The sequence below is a fragment of the Equus caballus genome, chromosome 17, assembly GCF_041296265.1.
Source record: "Equus caballus isolate H_3958 breed thoroughbred chromosome 17, TB-T2T, whole genome shotgun sequence".
Taxonomy (NCBI): Eukaryota; Metazoa; Chordata; class Mammalia; order Perissodactyla; family Equidae; genus Equus; species Equus caballus.
The window spans coordinates 27,583,029-27,608,801 of record NC_091700.1 but is presented as its reverse complement, the minus strand read 5'-3'; the positions used below and the strand labels follow the sequence as shown (position 1 = coordinate 27,608,801).

The 25,773-nt window shown below is 42.2% G+C and overlaps 1 protein-coding gene across 4 annotated transcripts in view; it reads right to left on the bottom strand.

Moving 5' to 3' along the window:
- The window catches only part of TEX26 (testis expressed 26), a 30,189-nt gene that overhangs the window by 3,653 nt on the left and 763 nt on the right, over positions 1-25,773 (bottom strand). The window contains exons 2-6 of one of the 4 annotated variants that reach the window (XM_005601124.4): positions 21,024-21,108; positions 15,351-15,516; positions 11,814-11,970; positions 4,212-4,388; positions 2,349-2,510 (exon numbers count right to left, since the gene is read on the bottom strand). In XM_005601124.4, coding sequence (XP_005601181.2) covers positions 2,349-2,510; positions 4,212-4,388; positions 11,814-11,970; positions 15,351-15,516; positions 21,024-21,108 — 747 coding nt within the window. The remainder of the gene's footprint in view (positions 1-2,348; positions 2,511-4,211; positions 4,389-11,813; positions 11,971-15,350; positions 15,517-21,023; positions 21,109-25,773) is intronic. The other 3 variants (XM_023621481.2, XM_070240223.1, XM_070240222.1) reach the window with 3 other exon arrangements.

The following is a 25,773-nucleotide window of genomic DNA, read 5'->3' as shown; positions in this document are numbered from 1 at the left end:
CTCCCATAGTTACCGTCTAACAGGGACAATCCAGTAAAACAATTTAAACTGAGGTGATAATAATTCAGCCTAATACATCTGCCAGGTTTTTTGTTCTGCATACTCACTCAGCCCTACCACAAATGAGCCCTGCTGAGATATTTGTCAGCTGAAAAGCATTAGCATCATCCCCAACACTGGAAAATGACAAGAGGTTTGGGCGTAAGAATTCAAAGGGAGCCTCCTGTTTGCTCGTCAGCCCCTAGCATAGCTGGCAGGGATGAGCAGGCCATTCTAAAGCAAAGCCAGGAAAGAGAAACTAACGCCCACAGAAAGCCGCTCTACATACGCCCAAGTCAGTGCAAAATGGCAAGGCTCTGGGGAGTGAGCCTTTGGGTACCTGCCCCCAGTGCTGTCCTGAGGGAACCAAGAAAGCAGGAGACCTAAGAAGAAACCAAAGCCGAGACTGGCCCCAAAGCTACTTTGTTAGTTAATAGATCGCGTCTCCCCTGTGGGGGTAGAAAAAGTCCAGCTGGATGGACAGGTTCACGAGAAAGGTCAGCTTGCCCAAGGAATCCTGGAGAAAGCAGATCTGAGTTGAGCAGATGCTGCTCAACTGCTCAATCTGAGGGGACCTTAGTTCACCCTTAGAGGACACTGTTAAGGCTCGGATGGCAAATGACACACAGACAACAAGAGGCAGGTGCCCAGCAGCCACCGTGGTTTACCTGTGGGCAGAGAAGGGACGGCTCCATCTGGACTGAGAGTCCCTGGACAGATAGCAGCATCTGCTTCAGGAAGGCAGAAATACTCATTCTATAGGGTCAAACAGATGTGGCTTCTAAAGGTGAAAAGAGCGCCTTAGAAAATGCAGACGATGGTTTGATATGTAAGAACCAAAGCTGAGGAAAGGAGCGGAAAGCAGGGCCAAGCACGGCTTCTGCTGTGCCTCCTGGGAGGATCCGACCAGCAGCCCTCAGGAGCCCTTGGTTTCCTTCTCAAGTGTGAAACCGGTCCAGAGGCATCTGTTGAGAGGAATGAGCTCCCAGTGGAAAACACAGACTTCTGCTTCTGCCTGAGAGTGAGGAAAAGCAGCTGCTCCTTGTACTTCCTTGAAACCCAACATCCAAGCTTTTTTAAGGGCCTTCGGGCCACTAGCCCTCAGTCTGTGATGGTAGAAAATATTGTCTTTTCTCCCAACACACACACACACACACACACACATACACACAAGCACACCTCCCTTTCAGTCTTTTCCACAGTGGGGTTTCAGTCCCGTGTGGGGCAAGAGATCCCAGAATAAAAGGGTGTCAAGGAGGATTTCAGAGGAGTGAGCTCTTCTGATTGTGGCTGGGGACAGGCAGAAGACAGAGAATTGGGGACCCAACAGAGGAAGGAGACAGGGAACAGTTGGAGGGTTACTGAGCACCTGGTGGAAGACCTCAGCTTAAGCCTGACCACAGGGCACAAAAAGAATCCGTGATCCCCAAAGAGCCTCGAGCACAGAGCAGGGCGCAGAGAATGATGCACTGAATGCAGGAAGAAATACCAGACCCTCTCCTCTATTTGCTTTTTACTTCCTCCTTTAACATTTTGTAAGCTTTACAATGCACATGATGCATTAGTTTAGTGGTATATGAATATACTTTGTATAAACATGTGGACCTGCATTGGGGCATGTACTCAGAAATGAGGGGTAATGGAGTGTGTGATCTATAGCATTGGGTGCTGAGGGGCAGCTGTTGGAAGAGTTTAGTTTCTTCTCCTCCAACTCTTACTCCCTGAGTTGATATTTTACACACACTCAGACTGACCAGTTGCCCCCAAGAGGCTCCCAACTGATTCCAGTCCCTCGGCCCCGGTCTGGGATAAGGCTTTGCTCTGTGGAGGGAAGCAGCACTGTCCTGAGAAAAGCATTGACTCTTTCTGAGGATGTGACACATAAAGATTCTCATGCACCCTAACAAGCCTGTCACAAAAAGTACTACCCAACAGGAACTAAAGATACATCAAATAAAACAAAACCGTGAAAGAGTAAAACACCCACTGGAGACATCAATTAACCATCAGAGGAAGGAAGTCATCCTGGACCAATTCAACCACAGGCAAAGTGAGATCAGAAACGAGTGAAAAGTTACATGATTCCTTTTTAATAAGTGGGGATATAATCACTGGGGCCTCTGTTAAGAAAAATTGATTTTCAATGGGTTGAAGTTTGCCAAAACCTATGGGATTTTTTTGAGGCACTATTTTTCTTTTTGTGAACATTTAACTCCACTGGCTAGAAGTTAGAACAATTTCTATTTGGCATAAAGCAATGTATTACAATCTGTAAATTTATTAAATAGTAACTCAAGACCTCATCTTACCTTTATAGGAAACACTCTGAAGGTATTCTCTGATTTGAGCCGGAGTGAACGAGTTTAAAATCGTTAAGAAATTCAGGTAGTCTTTCCCGTAGTCACTTTGGTACGTGGTCTGCTTCTTTGAGCGCTCTTGATTCCTCATGTGGCTCTTCAGCACCGAAGGGACTAGGGGAACGCAAGGAAGAGAAAGGAACAGAAGCTGTCGCCTGAGCACAGAACTCCCGCCCTTCATTGTCGAACATGCCCCTGACAGCCCTGAGCGCAGCAGGGAGCTTAGGCGGCATCTTAAATGGTACTGGAAAGTGAGACTGGACGATTGACTCCTCCCTTGACTCGGGCTGTGCGGAGCTGCAGGGACTCAGGACTGCTGCTGTTGGAGTGGGAGTGATTGGCGATGGCAGCCAGAAGGTTGAGTTTGACCATCATTTTCAGGAAAGAATTTCTCCCCGAAATCAACCCTTCTACAGGTCAGCAAGTTAGGATGATAGCATTCACCACCTGCTTAATAAACAAATGCTGTCATAGAAGCTGCTTTCCCTTGCATGCAGTCTTCTGTGCAGACTTGGACTGACACACTAAGAGCCTCCCTCAGGGCCTTAGGTGTCAGCAGTTGGAAGAACGATGAAACCTACAGTCAGCACTCATTGTCCATTCGGACTAATGGAGACGTGAAGTGCAGGCAAAGCCAAAATCACTTACATTTGACTCTGAATGCTGTTCATTTAATGTGGGTTCTGAGAGTCACGGACTTATCGTGAAAAACAATGAAGACATGATGTGAGAACCTAATTTCTACAACTTGCCCAATCTTTGTAAACCTCAAGGACATCTTAAATACTTCTTTCAACTCCAGGTGTCCCCTTTACAGGGACCATTGGCCAGATGGAGGTGAGGGAACGTGATGCTACATCCCGAGAAGAGTGTCTGCAGGGTCTGGAAATGCTTTTAGTGAAGAAGACTTAGAAGGCATGTAATAAGGTTTCCATAGAATAATAGATTTATGCTACTTAGCCACTGTGAGAAGAGGTAGAACCAATGACTAGAAGTTTCGCAAGGAAGATTCTAACTCTTGAGAACTTTCAACAATTTAAGTACCTAAGAATGAAGGCGCTGCCTTGGGGGATGGGGTACTCCACTGAGGGGTTTGAGCAGGGACGATATCACCCCTCAGCCAGGATAGGACAGACACTCCATGTCTTACACACAACATGGGGGTCTAGACTAGGTAACTTCTAGCCTACCTTTTAACCCCAAGATGCTAAGCTTCTAGTCTGTGATTTTTGTCTAAAGTACTACTTGATCCCAACTCCATGCCAGGATCAAATCGCTATCTCAGACTGACTCCAAATTATCTTCTTAACTAGTAGCTTGGAAGTGGCTCAGTCATGCAACTTTTAAAAACTTTTCTGTTGAAAACAATAGGAATCAGGATCCTAAAAGAACACTCAAATAGAATGGGTGCTAAACCTGAAGATGCTTGAAGACTGTGCCTTGTGGATAACCTTCCAGTGGATAACTAACAAGTCTAATTTGATTGCCACTTAACCTCTTTTTTGGTCATCTTATAGTAACTAAATCCTTCCTTTGATTTTGTAAGGGGAAGGTGTCCCCCAGTCCCAAGGACTGCCCCTTCCAGGCACAGAATGCCCTCATTCATGGCATGAGCAGTCAGTTCTCTTCTAAGACTTGCCCATTCCCTGGGTTTGAGGCTGAGTACCACAGGGGCAGAGTTTCAATTCCATGCAGGGGTCACTGGCATTTTCCATGACTGTTATCAAGATTGCCTTCCAGGACCCTATGTGCTGAGGAATCTTGGAGCAAGGACAGGATCTATGAAGTTGTTTTAAAAGCTACAGGTGTACTTACCTAGACCCTGAGAAGCAATTGGTAGGCTTGAGTAGCATCCATATTTGAAACTAAAATCCTGAAACTCAGGAATTTTAGCTGGAACTTGGTAATTCCGCCGAAATTCAGTGTCTGCAGGTTGGGGAAGTAACTTTTTCCATTCCAGAGACATCGGAGAACTTTGCTTAATCTTCTGAGCTGGGATCAGTGTACAAATGGAAGGCAATAATTATTCCTCACAAGCTATTTCTAAATAGCATCCTATCTTCATTCCATTTTGCTTCTGGCAATAGCTTCCAATTTATCACCCTAAAACCCTTTCTTCTTGTATTAGAGGAATGGTCAATGTACTTTTTATGGATATTTCAAGAAAGAAATAATTTTCTGCTTTATCAGGCACAGGAAGTATATGCTCAAGTGATTAGAAGTAGTTTCTAATGAATATATTGTATGTCAGTTAGGAGAGCTCTTTTGTTCTGCCTAGGGGACACAAAGGCATCCCTCACTCCAGCAGGCTGCCTAGTTGCTGGGGCAGCGGTGGGGGGCAGGGTGAGAGATTTTAGATAGGGGTAGGGTTGTCATATAAAACATAAGACACAAGATAAATCTGAACTTCAGATAAACAACGAATAACTTTTATTGTAAGTATGTATAAGTAGTCATTATTTACCTGCTATACACTGTAAGTCATTATTCAAATTTAACTAGGCATCCTGCATTTTTATTTGCTAAATCTGACAGCCACAGATGGGGCAGTGCATGTCATCTCCATTACCTGGAAAAGAACTACTCAAAGCTTATCTCTTACTGACGGAGGGTTAAGTAACATTGTCATTAGTGGACAATAGCGCTATTATTTCTTTGAAATAAGTCTGCTAACAAATATTCATTAAATATATAATCATTAACATCAGTGAAGCACTGACTAAATGCCAGGTTCCACAAGAACTACCAGGTCACAGAAGAAAATCATACAACACCAACTTTATTCAGGACAAAGATGTTAAAAATGTGGATTTCATGAACAACATCCAAACAGTGCATTTATGGACATTAAACTCAATTCTTATTCTAAATTAGTTTTTCAATAGGTCTTTTCAAAATAAATGCAAATGTACATTGTATATCAAACAATATGTGATGTCATCTACTGGCACCCAAGAGCATTTTAATATTGATTTTAAAAAATGATCTCTGTCTAGACAGGCACAGTGGGAGAGGGTTCAGTACATGCTGCCTCTTAATTTAGATGACTCAGGAAGGTAGGACGTGGGTACTCAACGGCCTTCATGATGACCTCATAAATGGCCCGAGGAGAAGACAAGGTCAGAGACGAGGAAACTCTAGGGCTTAAAATCAGGACATCCCTCAAGACATTTTGGAAACTCATCTGGTATTGTTCCTAGTAAGCACCATCTATAACTTGGTTTTTGTGAACTACCAAAACCTTATAGGAAAAAAACAAATTCCTGTCAAAATACTTGATGCATATGCCTATCCCTCTCTCCTAGAGCTACCACTCAAAAGTGACTCTTTTCAGTTCCCATGTGTGTTCTGTGCTAACATTCAAGATCATTAAGTCATCATTCTACCTTAAGACAACCTAAACTAATGTGATTAGAAACATATATACAGGACAAACATACATGGAATGTGATGTCTTGCAACTATAACACTTGGAACTGTGATTCTCACATGGAGATAATACATCAGAATTACCTGGGGTGGTTTTTCCAAAATACACCTGCTGAACCTCATCCTAGACATTGAGAATCTCTAGACATGGAACTCAGGCACTTACATTGTGAACGAGCTTCCCATAGGCTTAACAATCACTGACTCAGAGCTTTAAATAAGGTACTACGGAAGCCCAGAGAGAGCGTGATGAGCTCTGCTAGAGGAAGAGAAGGAAGACAAGAATTAAAAGGCAGATACAGCAAAGGGTGTGCTTTGACGATGGGTCAACACTGAAGCAAAAGAGGCACAGCGTGTTCATGAAACATAGTCTGGCTGGCAGGAGTGTGAGGCATGCAGGGCAGGAGGAGTAACTGAGGGGGAAGCAGGAGAAACAACTTAGGAACCAGGCTGCGAAGCGTCTTGAGGGGTTGGGTCACGTGCAACAGGATGGACCAGCCAAGAAGTGGAGTAATTGGAGAAGAAGCCCCAGAAAAGACAAAAATCAGGGCCTACACTTACTGTGAGTTTCTTTGAAGATAAAGATTGTCTTATTCTACATTGATCCTTAGTACTTATCACAGTAATAGACCTCATTAAATATTTACTAAATTAAAGAGTGAACAAAAGAAAAAAATTAGAAACCTAATTGTTATGGATTAGCAATTACTCTGAACTACACTTTAGTGACTGCCTGTATGATCCATGCTTAGAGTAACTCTTAGTTCTTCTCAACTATCGCCTTCCTTGTTTTTGTAAGATTTCATGTTAGTGAGTTCCTTCAGCATTATTAAGCAGAGAAGTTCCTGATACAAAGGGACCCAACCACCACCTGAAGTCCCCATTGTGGTATCGAAGTATGGACAGACAAGATAACCATGACTCAGAGAGAAGCTGACCCAATGCTAACCACACCTGCAAAGCCTGGACCCCTCCCAGGGCACCATTCCTGATCCTCAGAAGCTCAGCTCCCACTGGTTTCTCTTCCGTCAGATAATGATGGTACTATCCTAGAGTCGCTATAGCCCAAAGACAGAAACTGGCCTGCCGAAGATTAGGTATGGCATCTGCAGAAAGGCCCAATCCAAGTGCAAACTGACAGCAAGAACTAGTCAAAAGCACTGGGACCATCGGCACATAATCTACAGCCAAGTGAGAACCAGTTCTGCTGTCTTTATCTGCTGTTCTAATTCATCAGAACCAAGTTCTCCAAGCCGGAATGTGAAAACCAGCACCTTTTAGTGCTTCTCATTGGTTTGCTTTAATTTAATGATGAGGATACAAAGGTAAGACATGGTCCCTGTGCTTCCGAAGCATAAAGTGTTAGAGAAACAGATCCAAAAAAAGATAATTACAACATTACGTGACAAATGCCGCAAAAGAGGTAAGAAAATGATCTATAAAAACATATGGGATTTTTAAAATTTAAATTCAAATTTAAATTCACCCATCTAAACTTGGGGGAATCAGAGAAGACTCCAGGGAGAGAAATGAAGCTTACATTTAGACTTCACTTTGCAGAGACATAGGCTAAAAGAAAGAAGGGAGAGGTGCTCCACAGGGAGGAAGCAGGTGTGCAAAGGGCACAAGCCTGCAGGGGGCATGGTGAGTCTGGAGGAGAGAAGACGATCAGTGTCACAGCGCGGGGGCTGGCAAGAAAGAGTGCTAGAATGGTAGGCAAGGACCTATGGTACAGGACTCATGTTAAGGCATTTAGCTTTTATCCTGAGGACAATGGGCAGTGACTGAAGGGTTTTAAGCTAGAAGGTGACATCTATTTGCACATCCAGAAACTCACTGAGGCTGCAGCATTGACAGTGGATTAGACGGGACAAAACTGGAAAAGGCAGTTGGATTAGGGGTCATCCAAGGGAGAGACATTGGTAGCCTGAAGGAAAGCAGTAGCTGTGCGGGGGGGAGAGAAGCAGATGGAGTTAGAGATTTAGGAGAGAGTCTTGACAGGTCTCGGGTATTTATCTGCACAGTGGGAAACGGTAATTTGCGCATGCTGAAAGGGCAGCTTTGATTGGAAGCTCACAGACACCTTCTAAGAATGCTGACATTTCAAATGTTTTTCCGTGACCCTTAATGTTTATCTGCAAGTACGGAGGTCTTTTGATTCCACACCTATCTAGCTTCAAAAAGTATACTTCTTTCCACCATTCAGCAAGTATTTACAGAGTGCTCCTATATACCAGGACTAGACTATATATATTACACTAGATACTAAGTGAATAAAGGCCTTTGGGGGGCTTACCGAATAGTGGAGGAAAGAGTAAAACAAAAACAACAAAAAGCAAGAATCAGTAAACAAATGACTGCATAACGCAAAGTGCTAGAAGGAAACAAATGGGGTGGTGGCACACCTCTTCAGACAAAATAGTAAGGAAGGTCACAGGCAATGTGACATTTAAGCTGGAGTCTACAGAAGGACAAAGTGAAACCAAAGAAAGAGCTGGGGGAAGAGCATTTCAGGCAAAGGTGACAGCCTGCACACTGGCTGAGGGTGGGAAAGAAGTCGGCAGCTTAGAGGAATTGAGAAGAGGCCCAGGTGGCTGAGCCTGGGGAATGAGGGGGATGAAGTGAGGGGGAATGGTGAGGAGCTAAGGAAGGGCCAGGTCAACTTTGCAGGGCCTTAGGAACCAAGAGAAGGAACTGGAATTCGGATTTTATTCAAAATGCAGTGGAAAGCCAGTGAAAAGAAGTAATAGAAAAATATGACCCAGTTTAGATGTGTAAGAGATCATCTAGCTGCCATGTAGCAATGGGATTGGAGGGAATTATAGACGATTTAGGAAGATCAGCTACCAGAGGAAGGAGAAGGTGATGACTTAGAAGTCCCATGAGACGTCTACTCAGTCCCCAAATACATGAAACTAGGGGTCTGAGGAGAGGTTTGGGGAAGAGATACAAATGTGGAAGTCCTCAGGATACTTGCTTTTTAAAGGAATTGGAAACTCTAATGAACTCTAATAGTTAGAGGTCAAATAGAAAAAAGGAGCCAAAGAAGTAGGGAAAAAGAAAGCGGGATGTCACAGAAGCTCAAAGAGAAGAGAGTTTCAAGAAAGAGCAAGCAGCCAACAACATTTACTGCTGCTAGAAGGTTGAGTAAGATGCAGATGGAAAAATATCCACTGAAGGTCATTGGGGACCTTGACAACCGCAGTTTCAATGACATGACGGGGGCAGAGATCAGATGGGAAGGGGTTGAAAAGTGAAAAGGTTAGCTTCCTATGAAACCCAATGGATTGCATCCACCCATTTATGACTCCTTCCTCCCCAAACTTTGTCAGAAGGATAGTAGATGAGAGAGAGTAACACATTTTTAGAAGATGGAAACCGAATGGAGATACAGCAAGTGAATTAGCAAAGTCCATAGAGGAAGTTGAAACTAAGTGACGGCAGAGGGCATAGCAAAGAAGTGAGTTAATACACACTGTGGAACTCTAACAGCCTCACACTTGGAGATGACAGGTACAGTGGAAGGCTGGTAGTGAGGCTCAGGGCTGAAAACAAGAAGCCTGGGTGAAAGCTTGGGTACAGAGTGGTTGGAGTTTCCTGGATCACCTGCATAACCTCACACACTCATGTGACCATCCCTTCCTGACCAGAGGTTTCTTCAGAGCAAAAGTGAACCAAAAAGCTCTGGATTCTGGGACACCAGGAATAGTAGAAAGTGGGTATAGTGAGATGCTGAATGAGGAAAAACAGGGGTTCAGTGAGAGACTGCAGTGCCAGCGGGAAGATCTCAGTCCCTTCCCCAATCCTGCTCTCTCAATGCCAACAGCCAAGTGTTCACCTCTCTAGAGAAACTCACCTATAAATACTGGCATTTGGGAGTTTCCAAACAAAAAGAGAGCTCATCACTTAATCATCCAAGTCAAGCACCAGCTAACAAGACCCATCTCTGTAGGTAGTTTCTAGTCAGATTTGAGTACCTTTCTTGCAGGTTTTGTGGGCCCTAGAGCTTAATATTTTGGGCACACCCACTTTAAGAAAGAGAAGAGCCCACAGAGACAAGTTTTATTGGCTTCATAGTAAATCTGCCTCCACTTCCTTGTAAATGTGAACAGAAAGCCAAATTTTCATTAGACCGTTAAGTCACTCAGGGAAAAGATAAAAACACTGAAAACTAAGTATATCATAAATATCCTAAAATTTATAAGAGAATTACTGCATCTATAAAACAAGAACAGAATGCTACTTAAAAAAAAATAATCAGAGAGAAGAATGAAGAGAGTTTGGAGATTAAAAATATGAGAGCTAAAATTAAAATTCAATAGAAGAGTTGGATCAAAAAGTAAAGAGTTTTTCAAATAAACAGACCAAAAATACAAAGAGAAAGACACCAGGAGAGAAAAGTTAAGAAAATCGGAGGATCGACCCAAGTAACAGCAGTCCCAGAAGAGAACAGAGAAAGAGATGGAAGAAAAACAGGTGAGGACTGTGCAGGAAACAATTCCCAGAATTGAAGGACATGAGTCTCTAGATTGAAAGGGACCCTGATTGTCCAATACAATTAATGACAAAAGATTTTCACTAATGCACACAACTGTGAAATTTCACAATGTTAGGAATAAAGAGAAGAACTTGAGAGTTTCCAGGAAAAAAAATACAATAGAGTCAGGAATCAAAAGGGCATCAGTCTTCTACAAAGAAATCCTGGATGCTAGAAGTCGTTTGGAGGAATGCATTCTGAGGGAAAATGATCATCATCCTAGAATTCTATATCCAGCCAAACTATCAAACAAGTGTAAGGAAGAATACAGGACACTTCTGGTTTGGGACACTCTCAAAAAAGTTCCTCCCATGTACCCTTTCTTAGAAAGCTACTAGAAGATGTGCTTCCGCAAAATGAGGGAGAAGGAACAAGAAAGAGGAGGGTGTGTACTCAGGAAATGAGATCCAATGCAGGCAGAGGCCAAAGAAATGCCCAGAATGATGAAAAAGGAAGTCTCAGGGCACAATGGATAGCAAAGCTATACAGAGCAACCAGTTCAGATTAAAGGAGAATGAGGGAGGGTGTCAGAAAGAAGATATCCAGGAAAACACGCAAACTGAAAGAATGTTTGAAACTGTGTTTGGGAAAAACCTTGGTAAGTGTGTGACAAATATTTGGAAAAACTTAGTGACATGCACATAGAAAACGAAGCATATGAAACAAAGTCAATTATTAACTCCTGTAAAAAAAAAAAAGCCAAAGGAAACATAATCATAAAATGACACCTGGCTCAGCAGTAAATGTTTATATAATCATATTACATCATATCATTGTAATCACAATATAAACAGTAGCAATTGAATTAACCAAAATTTTGTAATATAATTATATCGAGAGGATGGATGGAGGGGGAGTGAGGAAGTTATAGGAGAGCCAAATCCTCAACCACCAGGACAGGAAGTCAATGATGTCTAAAATTGCTGAATCCAAACTAGCAGTATAAGCATACTATTTTAAAATACAGAGGATCACGTAGGACGAAACAGTTGAAAGGACTGAAATTGCCACAGAGGAGTAGGATTGGGAGAGGAGAGGGGTGGGTCAAGCTTTTAGGTATCAATCTGATTTAAGTATATGCATGCATTTGTTTAATAAAAGTAAGTTTTGACTTTTAAAAATGGTAGACAAGTAGTGAAGAATTGGAAACAGTATGTTTAATTCAATCTCTTCATCTTCACCTGGCTCATTTGTCCTTGTCCTTCAGGCCCGAGAAGCCTTTCCTGACCACCCTCCCCACATTAGGCTAGATGTCCTACTGTGTGCTGCCACAGCACCCTGCATTTTCCACGGCGTGCACCTTGTTATATTTGACTCTGTTTGCTAAATTGCTTTTTTCCATGTCCATACTGTGAGTTCCCTGTGGGAAGGGACTGCATCTGCGCTGCTCGGCACTGCGACTTCAGTGCCTAACACATTACCAGGGAAAGGAGAAAAATAAATACGTTTACCTTCCTTTCTGTCCACAAAGACTCTTCTCGTCTGGGAAATAAACTGATTTGATATTGCCTTCCTAACCTCGTCCACTGAAGCAGCCATTTTCCAAGGAAAGTAGCTCTTTACTGATGGCTTTGATGGACCTTGAGGAAGTGTCCAGGGAAAGAACCCCTATCAATACAAACACAAGTTTCAAGAAAATTCACATGGGTTCCCCTAACAGAGTGAAGAATATGCGTGTTTGTGTGAACATTTTCTTTTTGAGTCCTTTACACCCAGGGACCACTCTGCAGTTGCAGTGTATGCAGGAGCCTGTCCACAGGAGCCATCAGTTTACCCAGCTGTAACCAGGGTACTTGGTCATTTCTTTAACTTTTCATGTAGACGACAAGAGAATGTGTTTGTGAAATCCAAAGAGTTGTGCCTCCCATCAGAAATCTCCGGACAAGACGAGAAGAGGAGAAGACCCATTTGAGTTCTAGCTCTGGCTACACACGCCCGAGAACAGAGAGAGCTGTGCTTCCCCTCAGAGCCCCGGGCCCTGAGAGACACCCTGGGTCACACGCAGAGGCCTCAGCAGCGTCCTGTAGGGTGGGGAGGGTGGGCCTTCTCTCCTCTTCACCTCCAAGGAGATGTTATGATTATCAAACTTGAACCCTCCAACACCTCTTTCCATCTTCTCTCTCCCTCAGGACCTTACTTCCTATTTCCCTGAGAAGATTGCTTCTTTTAAGCATCCTTGATCTCTTAATGGTGAAGTGCCCCAAGGTTTGATCCTCAAAGCTCTTCTATTTTCTAGCTTGATGATCTCATCCGGGCTCATTTTATTTCAACCACATCAGATGACTCCCAAATTTATCTTCAGCTTAGACTTCTCCTCTCAACTTAGATCCATATATGCAACTGGCTTCCTAAGATCTCCTATTGAAAGTTTACTGAAGACACCTCCAACGTCACATGCCCACAGAGCTGAATTCTTGAGAGTCCTACTAAGTCTAGAGTATTCCACATTTCAGTTAATGGCCACTCTCCTTCTAACTGTTTAGACCTAAATCCCTGGAGTGTTCCTTAGTCCATCTCTTTGCTTCACATCCCACATTCTAGACATCAGGAAACCTTATTTACCTACAAAATATATCCAGAGTCTGACCACTTATTCTTCCTACTGCTAACACCCTAGTCTAACACTAAAGCCGCCATCATTTATCTCCTAGATTATTGCGATAGGCTCCCGTCTAGTATCTCTGCTGCCATCTTTACTCTCTTGCAGTCTACTCTCAGCCGGGCTGATCCTCTTAAAACATCATCATGTGATTCCTCTTCTCAAAAGCCTGCAATGGCTCCTCATTTCTTTTATAGTAAAAGTCATAAAAGTCATAGTTCTTGGGGCCAGCCTCGTGCCTGTGTGGTTAGATCCATGTACTCCACTTTGGTGGCCTGGGTACATGGGTTCAGATCCCAGGTGTAGACTCCACTCATCAGCCATCCAACTGAATCAGCTGCAGGGGCTCACGAGCACTGGTCAAGTCCTGACCTGCCTCCAGCCCGTTTCCACCCAACTGCCCACACCTTGACGTGTTACAGTTGCTGCAGACATCAGCCCTCGTTTTCCACTGCTCTTTCTCTGCAGGAGCCCCAAACCACCAGTCCGCATTTGAACTCCCAGGGCGATACTCCTCCTCTGTTCCTTAGTGGCAGATCCTCCCTGTTAGCAGAGTGGAAGCACCATGCTAGTGTCATCCCAGTCCAGGCCCTGAGCCACCCTCAAAACTGTTTAACAGAAAACAAAATAAATGGCAGAAATAAAAGCCTCAGGAGAGCAAACAAGGCAGCACACCCTCAACTCAGGCTGACAGGAAGGTCACTTGTGTGCTGGGAGGGTCTGCAGTCTGGCATGGGAGCACTCATTGGCTGAGAGTGCACAGGGCAGTCAGCCACTCCAGCTCTCATTGGCTGAGAGAGCACAGAACACCTTACCACACTGGCTCTCATTGGCTGAGAGAGCACAGAACACCTTACCACACTGGCTCTCATTGGCTGAGAGAGCACAGAACACCTTACCACACTGGCTCTCATTGGCTGAGAGCCTTCAATAACAAAGGGAAAATAAATGCTGTGTGTGTGTATGTGTATGTATCTGTACACATATACAATATAATATTGTAACTGACTATTTTACATTAACCTTAAAATCTTAAAGAAAATATTTAAGAGGTAAATAGATTATAATGAATGGGTGCCGTGAGGAACCAAATTAAATGGGGTATGAGTGTTTGTTCTAATGACCCCAAAGTCTGGGTCTACAGCTCACCTCTTCCACACGAGCTCCAGGTCTGTATAGTCAACTGCCTGTTGAACATATCCTCAACCAACATGTTTTCAACTGAACTCACATTTTCCCCTATGCCCTTCCTCACCAAACCTGGTCCTTTTCCATGTTCCAGCTCAGTAAACAGCATCAGCAAACATCTAGCCATCCAAGTCAAAAACAGGAACACCATCCTTCATTCTTTCTTCTTTCTTGTCTTTTACATCCTTTCAGTCATCAAATCCTGTCCATTCTACTGCCTTATTTTCTATTGAAGTCATCCAGGTGGCTCCATTCCAGGTGGCACCATTTCAGGTGGCATTCAAGTAAATGAAAGCCTTTACTACAATTAGGCATTGCCTTTTGTGATGGGAGAAGGGTATACATTGTCAAGAAAACAGAGGGAGGGTCAGTTACATCCATCCAGAGGAGAAGGAAATTAGCGATGGATCTCTTTAAGCTGAGCTTTGAAGAATCCATGAGTTTTCTCGGTGCACAGGAGAAGGGCATACTAGATAAAGTCCACAAAATGATAAAAGGTCTGTTGGCTTGAGAATGCATAATATCAAACACAAATACTTGCATATGCCTGTTCATAGCAGCATTATTCTTAATAGCCAAAAGGTGAAAACCAACCAAATGTCCATCAATGGATAAACAAATTGTGGTATATACTTACAATAGAATATTATTCAACAATAAAAAGGAATGAAGTACTGATAGATGCTACAATGTGCGTGAACATCAAAAACATTATGCTAAGGGAAAGAAGCCAGACACAAAAGGTCACATATTGTATGATTCCACATATAAAGTGTTCAGAATAGGTCATCCATAGAGATAGAAAGCAGACTGGTAGTTGCCAGAGGCTAAGGAAGAGGGAAACAGGAAGTAATTTCTTAATAGCTGTAGGGCTTCCTTTTGGGATGATGGAAATATTTTGGAATGAGATAGAGGTGGTGGCTGCAAAACATGATGAATGTACTAATTGCCAGTGAATTGTTCATGTTAAAGTGGTTAATTTTATGCTATGTGAATTTCACTTTGAGTTTTAAAAATTTTAAACGAATTTAGGGGATAAGGGAGAGGTAGTTAGAAACAAAAGTGAGGTGAGCAAAAAAAACAGTCTAAGAAGGACCATTAACTGTAGATGATGAAGGATCTTCTGGATATATTCAAACTCTAGTTCTTATGGATTATTGATACAGTATTAAATTCAACAGATATGTAGATGTCATCTTACTTGAGTGGGGTAATATTTGTGGCTCCCAATTCCTCTTGAAGTGCCAGTTCTCATCAAATCTTCTCTGGAATATGCTTTCCAGACATACTCATCATTGTACTGTGTCTGGTTGGGAATAGGATCACTAAGTGAATACGTATATCCTAATCTTCTGATACTTTTCTGACTACAAGAAAAGATATTGGAAATTAGAGTAAGAGGTTAAATACCAAATCTCACAGTTGTACATACGTCAAATAATTTTACTCATTACATTCTTCTAAAGATTGGCTGGCTTAAGACTTGATGCCAGAAATCATGTAATTTCCAGATTCCCCTGAAAAGAAACAATCCTGTATCTTAGGATGGCTCTTAGCAAAAGTATGGGAGACTTAAAATGAAATTTAAAAGAATAACAATCTGAAATTCATTAATTTTTTTAATTAATTTTTGAAAGAGCTGAGCACTGTCCTGTATAAACAGTACTTCAGTGTAACCACACAGTCGGTGAAGAAAAGTTTCTCTCTACAGAAGTAAAGAAAGAATTAGGATAGCATTGGTTTGCAAGTCCCTAAAGAAAGAATGCATCAAGGTAATGATCAACAGTTCCCACTCACAGCTCGAAGTGGGACCACCAGATATCATGTGCTCAGGATGGACATACACAGCACCACCCATTAAATATTTTTGCCAAAATACCCAAGATGAATCAGATGAAGTCTTTGGAATGTCAGATTATGGGAAATACACGAAAAGAGAAATATTTTAAATGACATGATGGGGATGAAATCAGAACAATGATCTGTTTCTTCAACAAAGAAATTCTCAGGAAAAAAAAAAAAAAGAGGGGAACCTGTAGTTTAAATGAAGTAAGAGATAAAATAACCAAATGCAGTGGGTAGACATTGTTTGGATCCAATTTCGCACCAGTTGGTGGGTTTTTAGTTATAAGACAATTGGGAAGACTTCTTCATTGCTGATTGGCAGTATTTGATATTAAGGAATTTTCTTAGGTGAGATCATGGCATCGTTACGTTTTTGTTTTTTTTTTTAAAGATTTTATTTTTTCCTTTTTCTCCCCAAAGCCCCCCGGTACATAGTTGTATATTTCTTTGTGGGTCCTTCTAGTTGTGGCATGTGGGACGCTGCCTCAGCGTGGTCTGACGAGCAGCGCCATGTCCGCGCCCAGGATTCGAACCAATGAAACACTGGGCCGCTTGCAGCGGAGCGCGCGAACTTAACCACTCGGCCACGGGGCCAACCCCATCATCGTTACGTATTTTTAAAGAGTCTTTATCACTTAAAGATAAGGAAAAAGCAGTTAGAATTGAAATAATGCATAATGCCTGGAATTTGTTTCAACATCGTCCAATGGGAAGGCTGGTGCAGCCTACGGCAAACAAGTGCCTAAAAGTGTTGATTATCGAAGCTGAGTGATACCTGGAGATTCACTGTATATTCCTTTGTGTATACCTAAAATATTTCATATTGGCTTTTTTAAAAAAGAGGGCTGGGTTAGATGCAGGTTATGTATGTAAGAGTCTACCAACCATCTGGAAAGTGGGATCCATCTGACTGATGGACTATTTTACTTGCCATTCAGGGTCAAGTGGGACTGAGGTCCTAAATCAAACTGAATAATCAAAGGTACATGAAGATTTTCCAAAGGGACCGCAGCACAGAGAGCTTTAAAGGAATTGACTTTCGTGTCTCCGTTCCTCAGTACACTTTCCTATCATGTGCCTGCCTGAGAACAAGCCATCTGCTCATCCTTTCCTCCCACGGCCCTTCCTCCCCTCCCCACTTCACCACAAGATCTTACTAAGGTGCAGCACACCTCGGAGTGTAAGCCTCCGACCGTGAGGCGGTGCCCAGCGGAGGGAAACCTTGTTATAGTGATGCAGGGGAAGCCGACTTGTAATCCAACCTCCATACACTTGCCGGGGCGTCTCATGCACGCTCCTGACAGAGAGAAGGAGGCGCCGTAACCAGAGCGTTTCGGCCTGCGTGGCGATGTTCTGAATTTAGCTACATTGTACAGTGGCATGGCTGAGAGTAACGTCCAGTTTTTCATCCGCTAACAATCATAAAATGTTCACCCCTCTTTAGAGAGAAGCCTCTTGAGAGGAGCACAGAGACTAGAGAAGGCTTCAGTTGGCTCTTTTGCCCACATTTAGAGGTAAGCATTTTTTCAGCTTTTTTTAATCCCTAAGAGATGTCATTAACTGCAAAGAAAAGCATCTCTGAGTAGATGAAGCAGTACAGAGTGGAGATGCTGATTCTTCTCAATATAACTGGGATCCTTTCAGAAACTACCAAATTTTTAAAGATTCACTGGATAAAACTGGTACATAAAAATGTTGCGATTTTTTTTTCAGATTTTGTATTCATCATTTAATCAGGTATTTAAATCTTATTTTTTAACCATATCATATTGTGAAATATTTACTCCAATACAGCTGGTCCTCATTTTATTTTATGTTGTAAAATATTAACAATACATGGAAGTATATACTGGCTTGCCAGACCAATTAATTCCTACCATATGTAACTTTCTCTTTCAGTAAATTCATAGCAAATGCTTGATCTGGTGTCTAAAGAAGTCAATGAAACTGTTTCTGATTTTTATACTTAATTATTATTTAATTATTTGCAAAAGTCAAGCACCAGAGTTCTACATACATGAGAACATATTTAACCAAGGAACATCATATTTTTTTATCCTACTCCTCACTTCACAGATAACTTACACGTTTAGCTACACATTTCATTGCATTTTTTTTAAGTTGAGGTTATGACAGTTTACAACTTTGTGAAATTTCAGTTGTACATTATTATTTGTCAGTCGTATTACAGGTACACCCCTTCACCGTGTGTGCCCACTCCCCATCCCACTTTCCCCTGGTAACCACTAATCTTTTCTCATTGTCCATGTGTTTGTTTATCTTCCACATATGAGTGAAGTCATACAGGGTTTGTCTTTCTCTATCTGGCTTATTTCGCTTAACATAATACCCTCAAGGTCCATCCATTTTGCTGTGAATGAGACAATGTTATCCTTTTTTATGGCTGAGTAGTATTCCATCGTATATACATGCCACATCTTCTTTATCCAGTCATCAGTCAGTGGGAACTTAAGTTGCTTCCACATCTTGACTATTGTGAACAATGCTTCACTGCATTATTTTTATTACTTGGATATAATTGATTTATTAGACCTGAATCTTTTTATATTTCCCTGTCTACTTTTAATAATCTTCTCTAAAATATGCATTCTGTAATTTATCAAGTTTTCGTAATATGCCTTAAAACATATGTTAACATTTATTTGAACTAGAAGTGCAGTCAGATTTTATTTTGACAAGAAGTAACCTAATTTTGCTTTTTGGCTTGACAAGGACTGATTTTACCAACTAGGTAAACATGGTGTAAATTGTATGAGTTAAATTTTCAGCTCCATGATTTTGATAAAAATATATTTAAATTATGTGATGATAAAAACCTTTTATTTTAAAAAAAGATTGCATTGGAAAACACTTATTGAAATTAATGTTCCTACTTGCTAAGTTCTTTTTGAGTATATAATATTAAACAAATTTCCTCTAAGTGAAAGAGTAACAGATGTAATTTAATAGTCATTTGTTAAGACATGCCTTTTCAGTATACTTCTCAGAAAATGAGAGTGATTAACTCAATAACTGGATGACAAATCATCTAATTATTTTCTTTCAATAAAATTGAAGGAGTACACAACCAAGTTGTTAGTCAATCAATCATTAAAAGTCATCGTGTGATTTTTGGCATGTAACTCAGACAGAGTTCAGAGAACTGAATGGCAATGCTACACTAAGACTGCTTTCATTCACGTCTGCTTATTATGTGAACTAAGTTTCTCAACACTACATCTATAAATTGGAAAAAAAAAGCAGAAAAAAATTGATGCTGAATGCAGTCTTATTTCAAAAAGATAACACTCAAAACTAGATACATAAACTAATTGAAAACAAAACCTCCCCATTTATCTCATTAAGATGCAGTTTCAAAAAATACTTTTCATATTTAGTAATTATTAACATTTGTAATGTGTTTATTGCTTTGAGCAATTGCATACTAAAAACAATTGTCATAACTCAATACTTAGGGCCTAATGTTTAAAAATTAATTTCAATTAATATACTAAAGTTGTTGCAAAGAAGTATAATGCAGTGATCAATAAACTGCTTTCAAACACAAAATATATTACAGCAGGGTAAAATTCTATGGAGGAAGTGGGGTAGAAATAAGAGTTCAAAAAGGAAAAGGGATGAAATCAATCGTCTATTAAAGAGCTTGTGTGTGTATTTTTTAAAAGATGACAGGGTGTGTGAATTTGCTAAGATGTTTAGATTACCCATTGAATATATTCAAAGGCATGACAACAGTTTTATTTTAAAATGTCAATATTTAGGATGGGCTGGAAGTTTTATTTTTTGCAACTATGTAAATTTATGATGGAAAGTTTTCTGTAAACTTAAAAATTATGTGAATTTGAAGGCCACTGACCTACACTCTGTTAGTATCCATTTATTTTTGGCTTTCATCCCAAATGTTTCTTCTCCAGACAACTGTTACAGTCTGGGAAGCTGGCATAATCATTGCTGTCAGATGATAAATCTCCAAGTTAAGGACATAACGTGACTCAGTGGGACAGCCAATAACTCGGAAATCAGGAGTCTTGCAGCCCTGCACTTTTTGGAAGTATGTCATATATAATGCTGGGGGGAAATGAATGAAAATTTTTTGAGTAATTTCTTGGTGCTAGTCACTGTACTAGTCTTTCATTCTGTCCTCAGAACAACCACCAACCATAAGACTGAGCCACAGATGGCTTGTCACTTGCCTGGCAGAGACAATAAGGATTAGAGCAGGAGCTGGGTTAGAACCCATTTCCGCCTGACTCCACAGCCACAGTCTTGCCAATACTCCATTTGACTTCTCAACAATTTGAACTCTTAAGGTGAAAGGATCCTCTCTACTGGAAACAATTTACAGAGTAAAGACAGTCATGGGAAGGTTCTCCATGCTGACTTCTCCCCCTACCATTGATGCAATGAAAGATGACAGGGCTTTCCTAACGCCACTCTCAACTACCCACCATGAGCCTAGAGAAGCAGGTGAGGGATAGAAATGCCCACCACCCTCAGGTCAGGCGGAGTTGGAGGAGAAGGTGCAAGCCAACATTGCTTTAGGAAGCAATAACTGGAGGAGTGGAGGTAAGGTCAGGGACTGTGGCTTCCTCAGCTTACAAGACGGGTGTTGATGATGGAAGTGCCCACAATTCTTCGTTCATCCATTCATTCAATTGTCATTCCCTACTGGAGATCAGGTAATGGATTCAGTTCATACTTAGTGTTTAGGTAGCACAATTCTATGAACCTATATATTGGCTCTATTGTAAACTACGACACACAGTGACTTTGTAAAGGATCCATGTGTCAGTTTTCTTAGTCTTCCTGCTGGAGGTTTGGACACTGTTTGAAGAGGGGAGCCCTCTCTGACACCTGGAGGAGACCTGTGCATGCAACGGCTCCTACCCGAGTGCATTTTCATAAGCTTTCTCTGATTACTCTTTCCATTTGTTTTGAATTCTGAATAACAGTAGACAAGTGAACAACTTAAGGTGTGTATCTCAGTGTGGCTCCAGTAGGGACGTACCGAATTAAAGCGGGTGCTGCTCCTGTCTTAGGTGTGAACACAGTCTTCATCGTGGTCGCGTAGGAGTCCCAGCTGGTGTTGCCTGCTGGGAGTACAATAAAGCAGTTTTAAATGTGTCAAACCAGCATATCTTGATCGAATGTTGCTTTAAATAATTAAATAATTGTGTAACAGAAAAGCATTTTGGATAGCAATTTAGAGTTTAAAGGAATAAAGTCCAACTTGTAGCCTCTACTAAAAGGGGAAACTCAATTTAATTATCTGAGTTTCCCCCCCAAATAAAAATAGGTCTATTGTTTTTCTTGAGAATTCATAATGCTATTTTAAAGAGTTCAGCAATACATAAAGATATAAAGCAGAAAGTTCATTTGAAATTCTATCATCTTAAGATGCTGTTACAGTTTCAGACACCAACTTTTCATGCATCATTATTAGATAGACTTGTAAACACATGAAATGATTTCACAAAGGGCTCCTAAGTTACATGTCAGGTTTTCTCCTGGACACCTTCTCCTTGCTCCTTCCTCTCTCTGCCCTGTATCACCCTCCCCGCCACCCCTCCTCCCAGGCAGCCTATGTTAACAATTGTGCCTATTCTTTTCCAGACTTTTATACTTGCTGATATAATCGGATACAGGTTTATCTATACAGATATAAATACATTGACATATTGGGTTTTAGTTCCTTCCATTTTGTTTAACAAAAATGGGCTCATATTATACAAAGTGTCCTTTTTCCTGTCACTTAGAGTTGTCTGGGAAACCCCTCGGACTCATCTGGTGTAGCTCTAATTCATTGTTTGTAACGACTGCACGATTCTGTAGTGTAGATGTTACTTCAAGCTATGAGAGCAGGTGAGATCAACAAGGAAGGGAGCATAGTTAGCGGAGGCGAAGTCCGAAGGCTGAAGCCTGGGGCACCCCAATACCAAGAGGCGATGCGGAGGACCAGGGAAGGAGGCTGAGGAGAGCAGTCAATGAGGTGAGAGGAAACCAGGAGCATGTGTGTCCTGAAAGCCAAAGGGAGGAGATGCTCCCAGGAGGAGGGAGGGGCCACCTATGGCAACGCTGCTGGGGGTCCCGGAGGATGAACACTGAGAATCAGCCATTGGGCAGACACAACAACAGACTTTATCCGCCCCAACATGCCATTGTCAACAAAGTGCCACCAAACTTCTTGGGGATATATTTTAAATTTAATTCAATCATTCTCTCATTTTTCATATCTGGGCAGTTACCTGTGGCTTTTCACATTTCACTAGAATCTGGGTTGAAATGATCCCTTTAATGTTTGAATAAACTGCTGGATGGGGTCCATCGCCTCCCCTCTAGAACACTGCAGCCACCTCATTGCCTGAGTTTGTTCCTGCTCAGGCATCCTGAATACAAGTGCTGTGAAGTATCTTTCTCAAATGCATCTTGAATTTCCAAAGAGTCTTAAGATCTCTAGGCCACTGCTCAGTATATAGAGCCTGACCCAACATTTCGTTTTTGCCATCTGTGTACTTCCTGCTGTTCATCTCCCTGTCTCTCCCAACTAGGTCTTGTTTTTAATTTAAGAGAACCTTGGACCCAGCCATGCAGTTGGATCTGCTCGTCTGTGGCTGTTTACCGGCTGCCTCCCACTGGTTGTGTTTCACCTCCACCTCAAGCCATCTCCAGTCTAACCAAAGCCTCAGCCCCTGCACGTTGCTCTCTGTGCTCTACTTACGCAGACTCCTGGTGTCTACGCTCTGATCCCACTCTACGAGAAATGACATTATCCTTGATACCCCTGCTTAGTGGGAATCACTTTAAGCTTTAAAGCTTTTTATCCCAATAGCAGAAATAAATGTCCTTTCTAAAGAGAATTTCAAGCAGTGACAAGTAAGTGGGAAGAAATTGTGAGGCAGTGCTGCTCTTAAAAGAAGCCTTCATTTAACCTGATTTAACCTGTGTTTGACTCTTGGAAGAATCAGGAAGGATCCACTGCACAGAGACTGCACATCACTTCCCTCTCTTTTTCCTAAGGCAAACAGCACTGACCTAGGCTGGCTCACTTTCCTGTTAGGTGCAGACATGTCTCCAAAACCCTGGCAAAACAGCACTCCAGGCAGCATCTCTCATGGCAGAGAGCAAGATGCACCTCTGGGTGTCCCTGTCTGTGGTCTTTCCCCGTCTGAGGACAGGCTGGGGCTGGCAGCCTTCTGTTGCGAAGAGCCTATTCCAGAAGGTGGCAGGTGCAGGAGCGGCATGCCCGGCTGCTTCTAGGGCCTGAGACCAAGCGTACCCCCTCTCCCTAAGTCTAACGCACTGGGATGGCTAAAATGATGCACACTCCATTTCCAGCACATCTCTCTTGAATTTAGTGTTTAATGGTTTTTCCTAGAATTCTTTTTGTCAGAACTGTATTTATATGCTTTTTACTTCCATTGACAAAGCTTCCAAAAATAACATGCTGTTAGAATTAATCCTCTTCATTAACATAAATATTAATTTTAAAATTTATAATCTTAATATTCTAAAAATCTGCTTCCAGTGTGTGTCGCTGCTTTCTTTTGCCTTTATTCTTGGTATGTAAGTATCTCAGGGTCTTTCTCTGTAACTGCCTGATAATCTCTCCTGTGATTCTGTCTTCCTGACTGTTTTTCCTTTTCTCATTCTCTGTTCACTTAACAGTAAACCCTGAATTCCACCCCTCCGTGGGCCAAGCCCCGTGCTAGGCAGTGGGACATAGAGACCCTGTCCAATATATCAAATATCCAATGAGCACGAGTTTACAGATGGGCTGATGTCCTGTGTGTCATAGCAAGACCGAGGAGGTGTGATTCTCACTGCTTAGATGAGAGGAGGGCCAGCAAGGTGGGGTCCAGGAGGAACTTCATAGAATAGCTGGTATCTGAGCTGGGACTTAATTTAGTAGGACTGTACGGGGAAGCGCAGGACGACATGGAGGGAAGCACTTTGCTGAGGACGTAGTGTGGGATTTGAAAGTCTGAGAGGCGACAAGCGGCCCAGTGTGAGGGAAGGGAGGGAGAAACGGCTGACCACAGGTCGGTGAAGCCTTGTGTCCTGTGCTACAAGCTTGAGCTTTATTCTGCTAACCTTGGTGACCCCCGGAGGCATTCACAATTGTGAAAACTCATTATAAAGTTTTGAGAATATTATAAAATAGAAGCTAACGTGTATACTATATTACACTTTACAAAGTATTTCCACATATGTTATCTCATCTTATTCTCAAAATACTCTGACAGATAAGGCAGGTATTAATAGTAGCTAATAATTCTAACTTCACATTTTTGTCGTGAGGATTAAAGGAAAGGATAAATTTAAAGCATTTATAGTAGGCTGAGTGGGACCCCGAAAGACATGTCCATGTCCTAATCCCAGAAGCTGTGAATGGGACCTTATTTGGACAAAGGGTCTTTGCAGATGCAGGTGAGGATCTTGAGATGAGGAGACCACACTGGATTCTCCAGTGGGCCCTAAATTTAATTTTAACGTCCTTATAAGAGATTAGAGGTGGAGGGAGATTGAACAAAGAAGAGGAGAAGTGACATGACCATGGAGACGGAGACTGGAGTGATGAGGCCACAGTCAAGAATGCCGTCAGCTACCAGAAGCTGGAAGACGCAAGGAGGTCTCTCCCCCAGAGCCACCAGAGGGAGTGCAGCCATGCCAACACCTTGATGTTGGGCTTCTGGCCTCCAGAATGCGAGGAAGCAAATTTCTGTTGTTTTCAGCCACCAGGTGGCTTTGCGGTTATTTACAGCAGTCCTTGGAACGAATACAACACTTAAGCACCCCAGGCTACAGCAAGAGTTCAATAGCAGTTAGCTGATAGTAGTCATCATCAACCTCATCCTACTTTTGGACCAAAGCTGGGCAGTGACACATCAGGCCCCCCTTTTGAAGGGTGACACTGGTAGCAGTGGAGGATAGAGTAGCACAGAGTGGCTATTAGAGACCAAGATGGGATGTGAAGAGGCCAACTCACCAGGGAAGGGGAGCGTCAGAGGCAGAATCAATGAGACCTGGTGTCACTGAAGCTGCCCTCCCTCCTACTTTGTGAGGCTGGGACCCTCCTAACTGCCCCAAAGTCTAGGAGGACAAGGAGTGTAATTATGTCCATGCTGAGGTTGAGGTCCTTCTGTGACATCCAGACGGATCTGGTAGACAGTTGGATATTTTGGTCTGACGGTTAGGAGGAACCTCTGAGTTAGAGTAAAGATCAGAGAGCCGTTGGCACTTTTATATAGACGTAAAGCCCTGTGGCACGAGGCGGCCCCTTACATAGAGGATGTAAACTGAGAAGGATGAATCTTGGAGGACCCTAGCATGTCCCAGACTAGAAGAGACAGGGTGGCTAGAAAGGGGGAGGAGACTCAACAGGTGGGAGAAAGGGATTCTGGGGCAGAGGCTCTCTCCCCTCACTCTCCGCCTTGCCCTACCAACATACAGAAACTGGGTGTTTTCAATATTTTTTGTACTAATTAAGTATTTTCATTTTCTATCCTTAATTTACAAAGTAAATGGAATGAAAATACCCATTTCATTCATTCTTGTGGGACTACAATTCTAGGGAATCTGTAGTTGAACAATCCCCACTGCTCTGTAGCCACCGTGGAACCACAATTACCCAGCTAGACGGCTGTAGTGGGTTATTAGTGCCATGAGAAAAGCCAAGAAGGAGCTGACTGCACAGTAATCAGCCACAGCATCACAGCTAGAGTGGCTCTCCCTGCACTGACACAAAAAGCTGAGTTGGT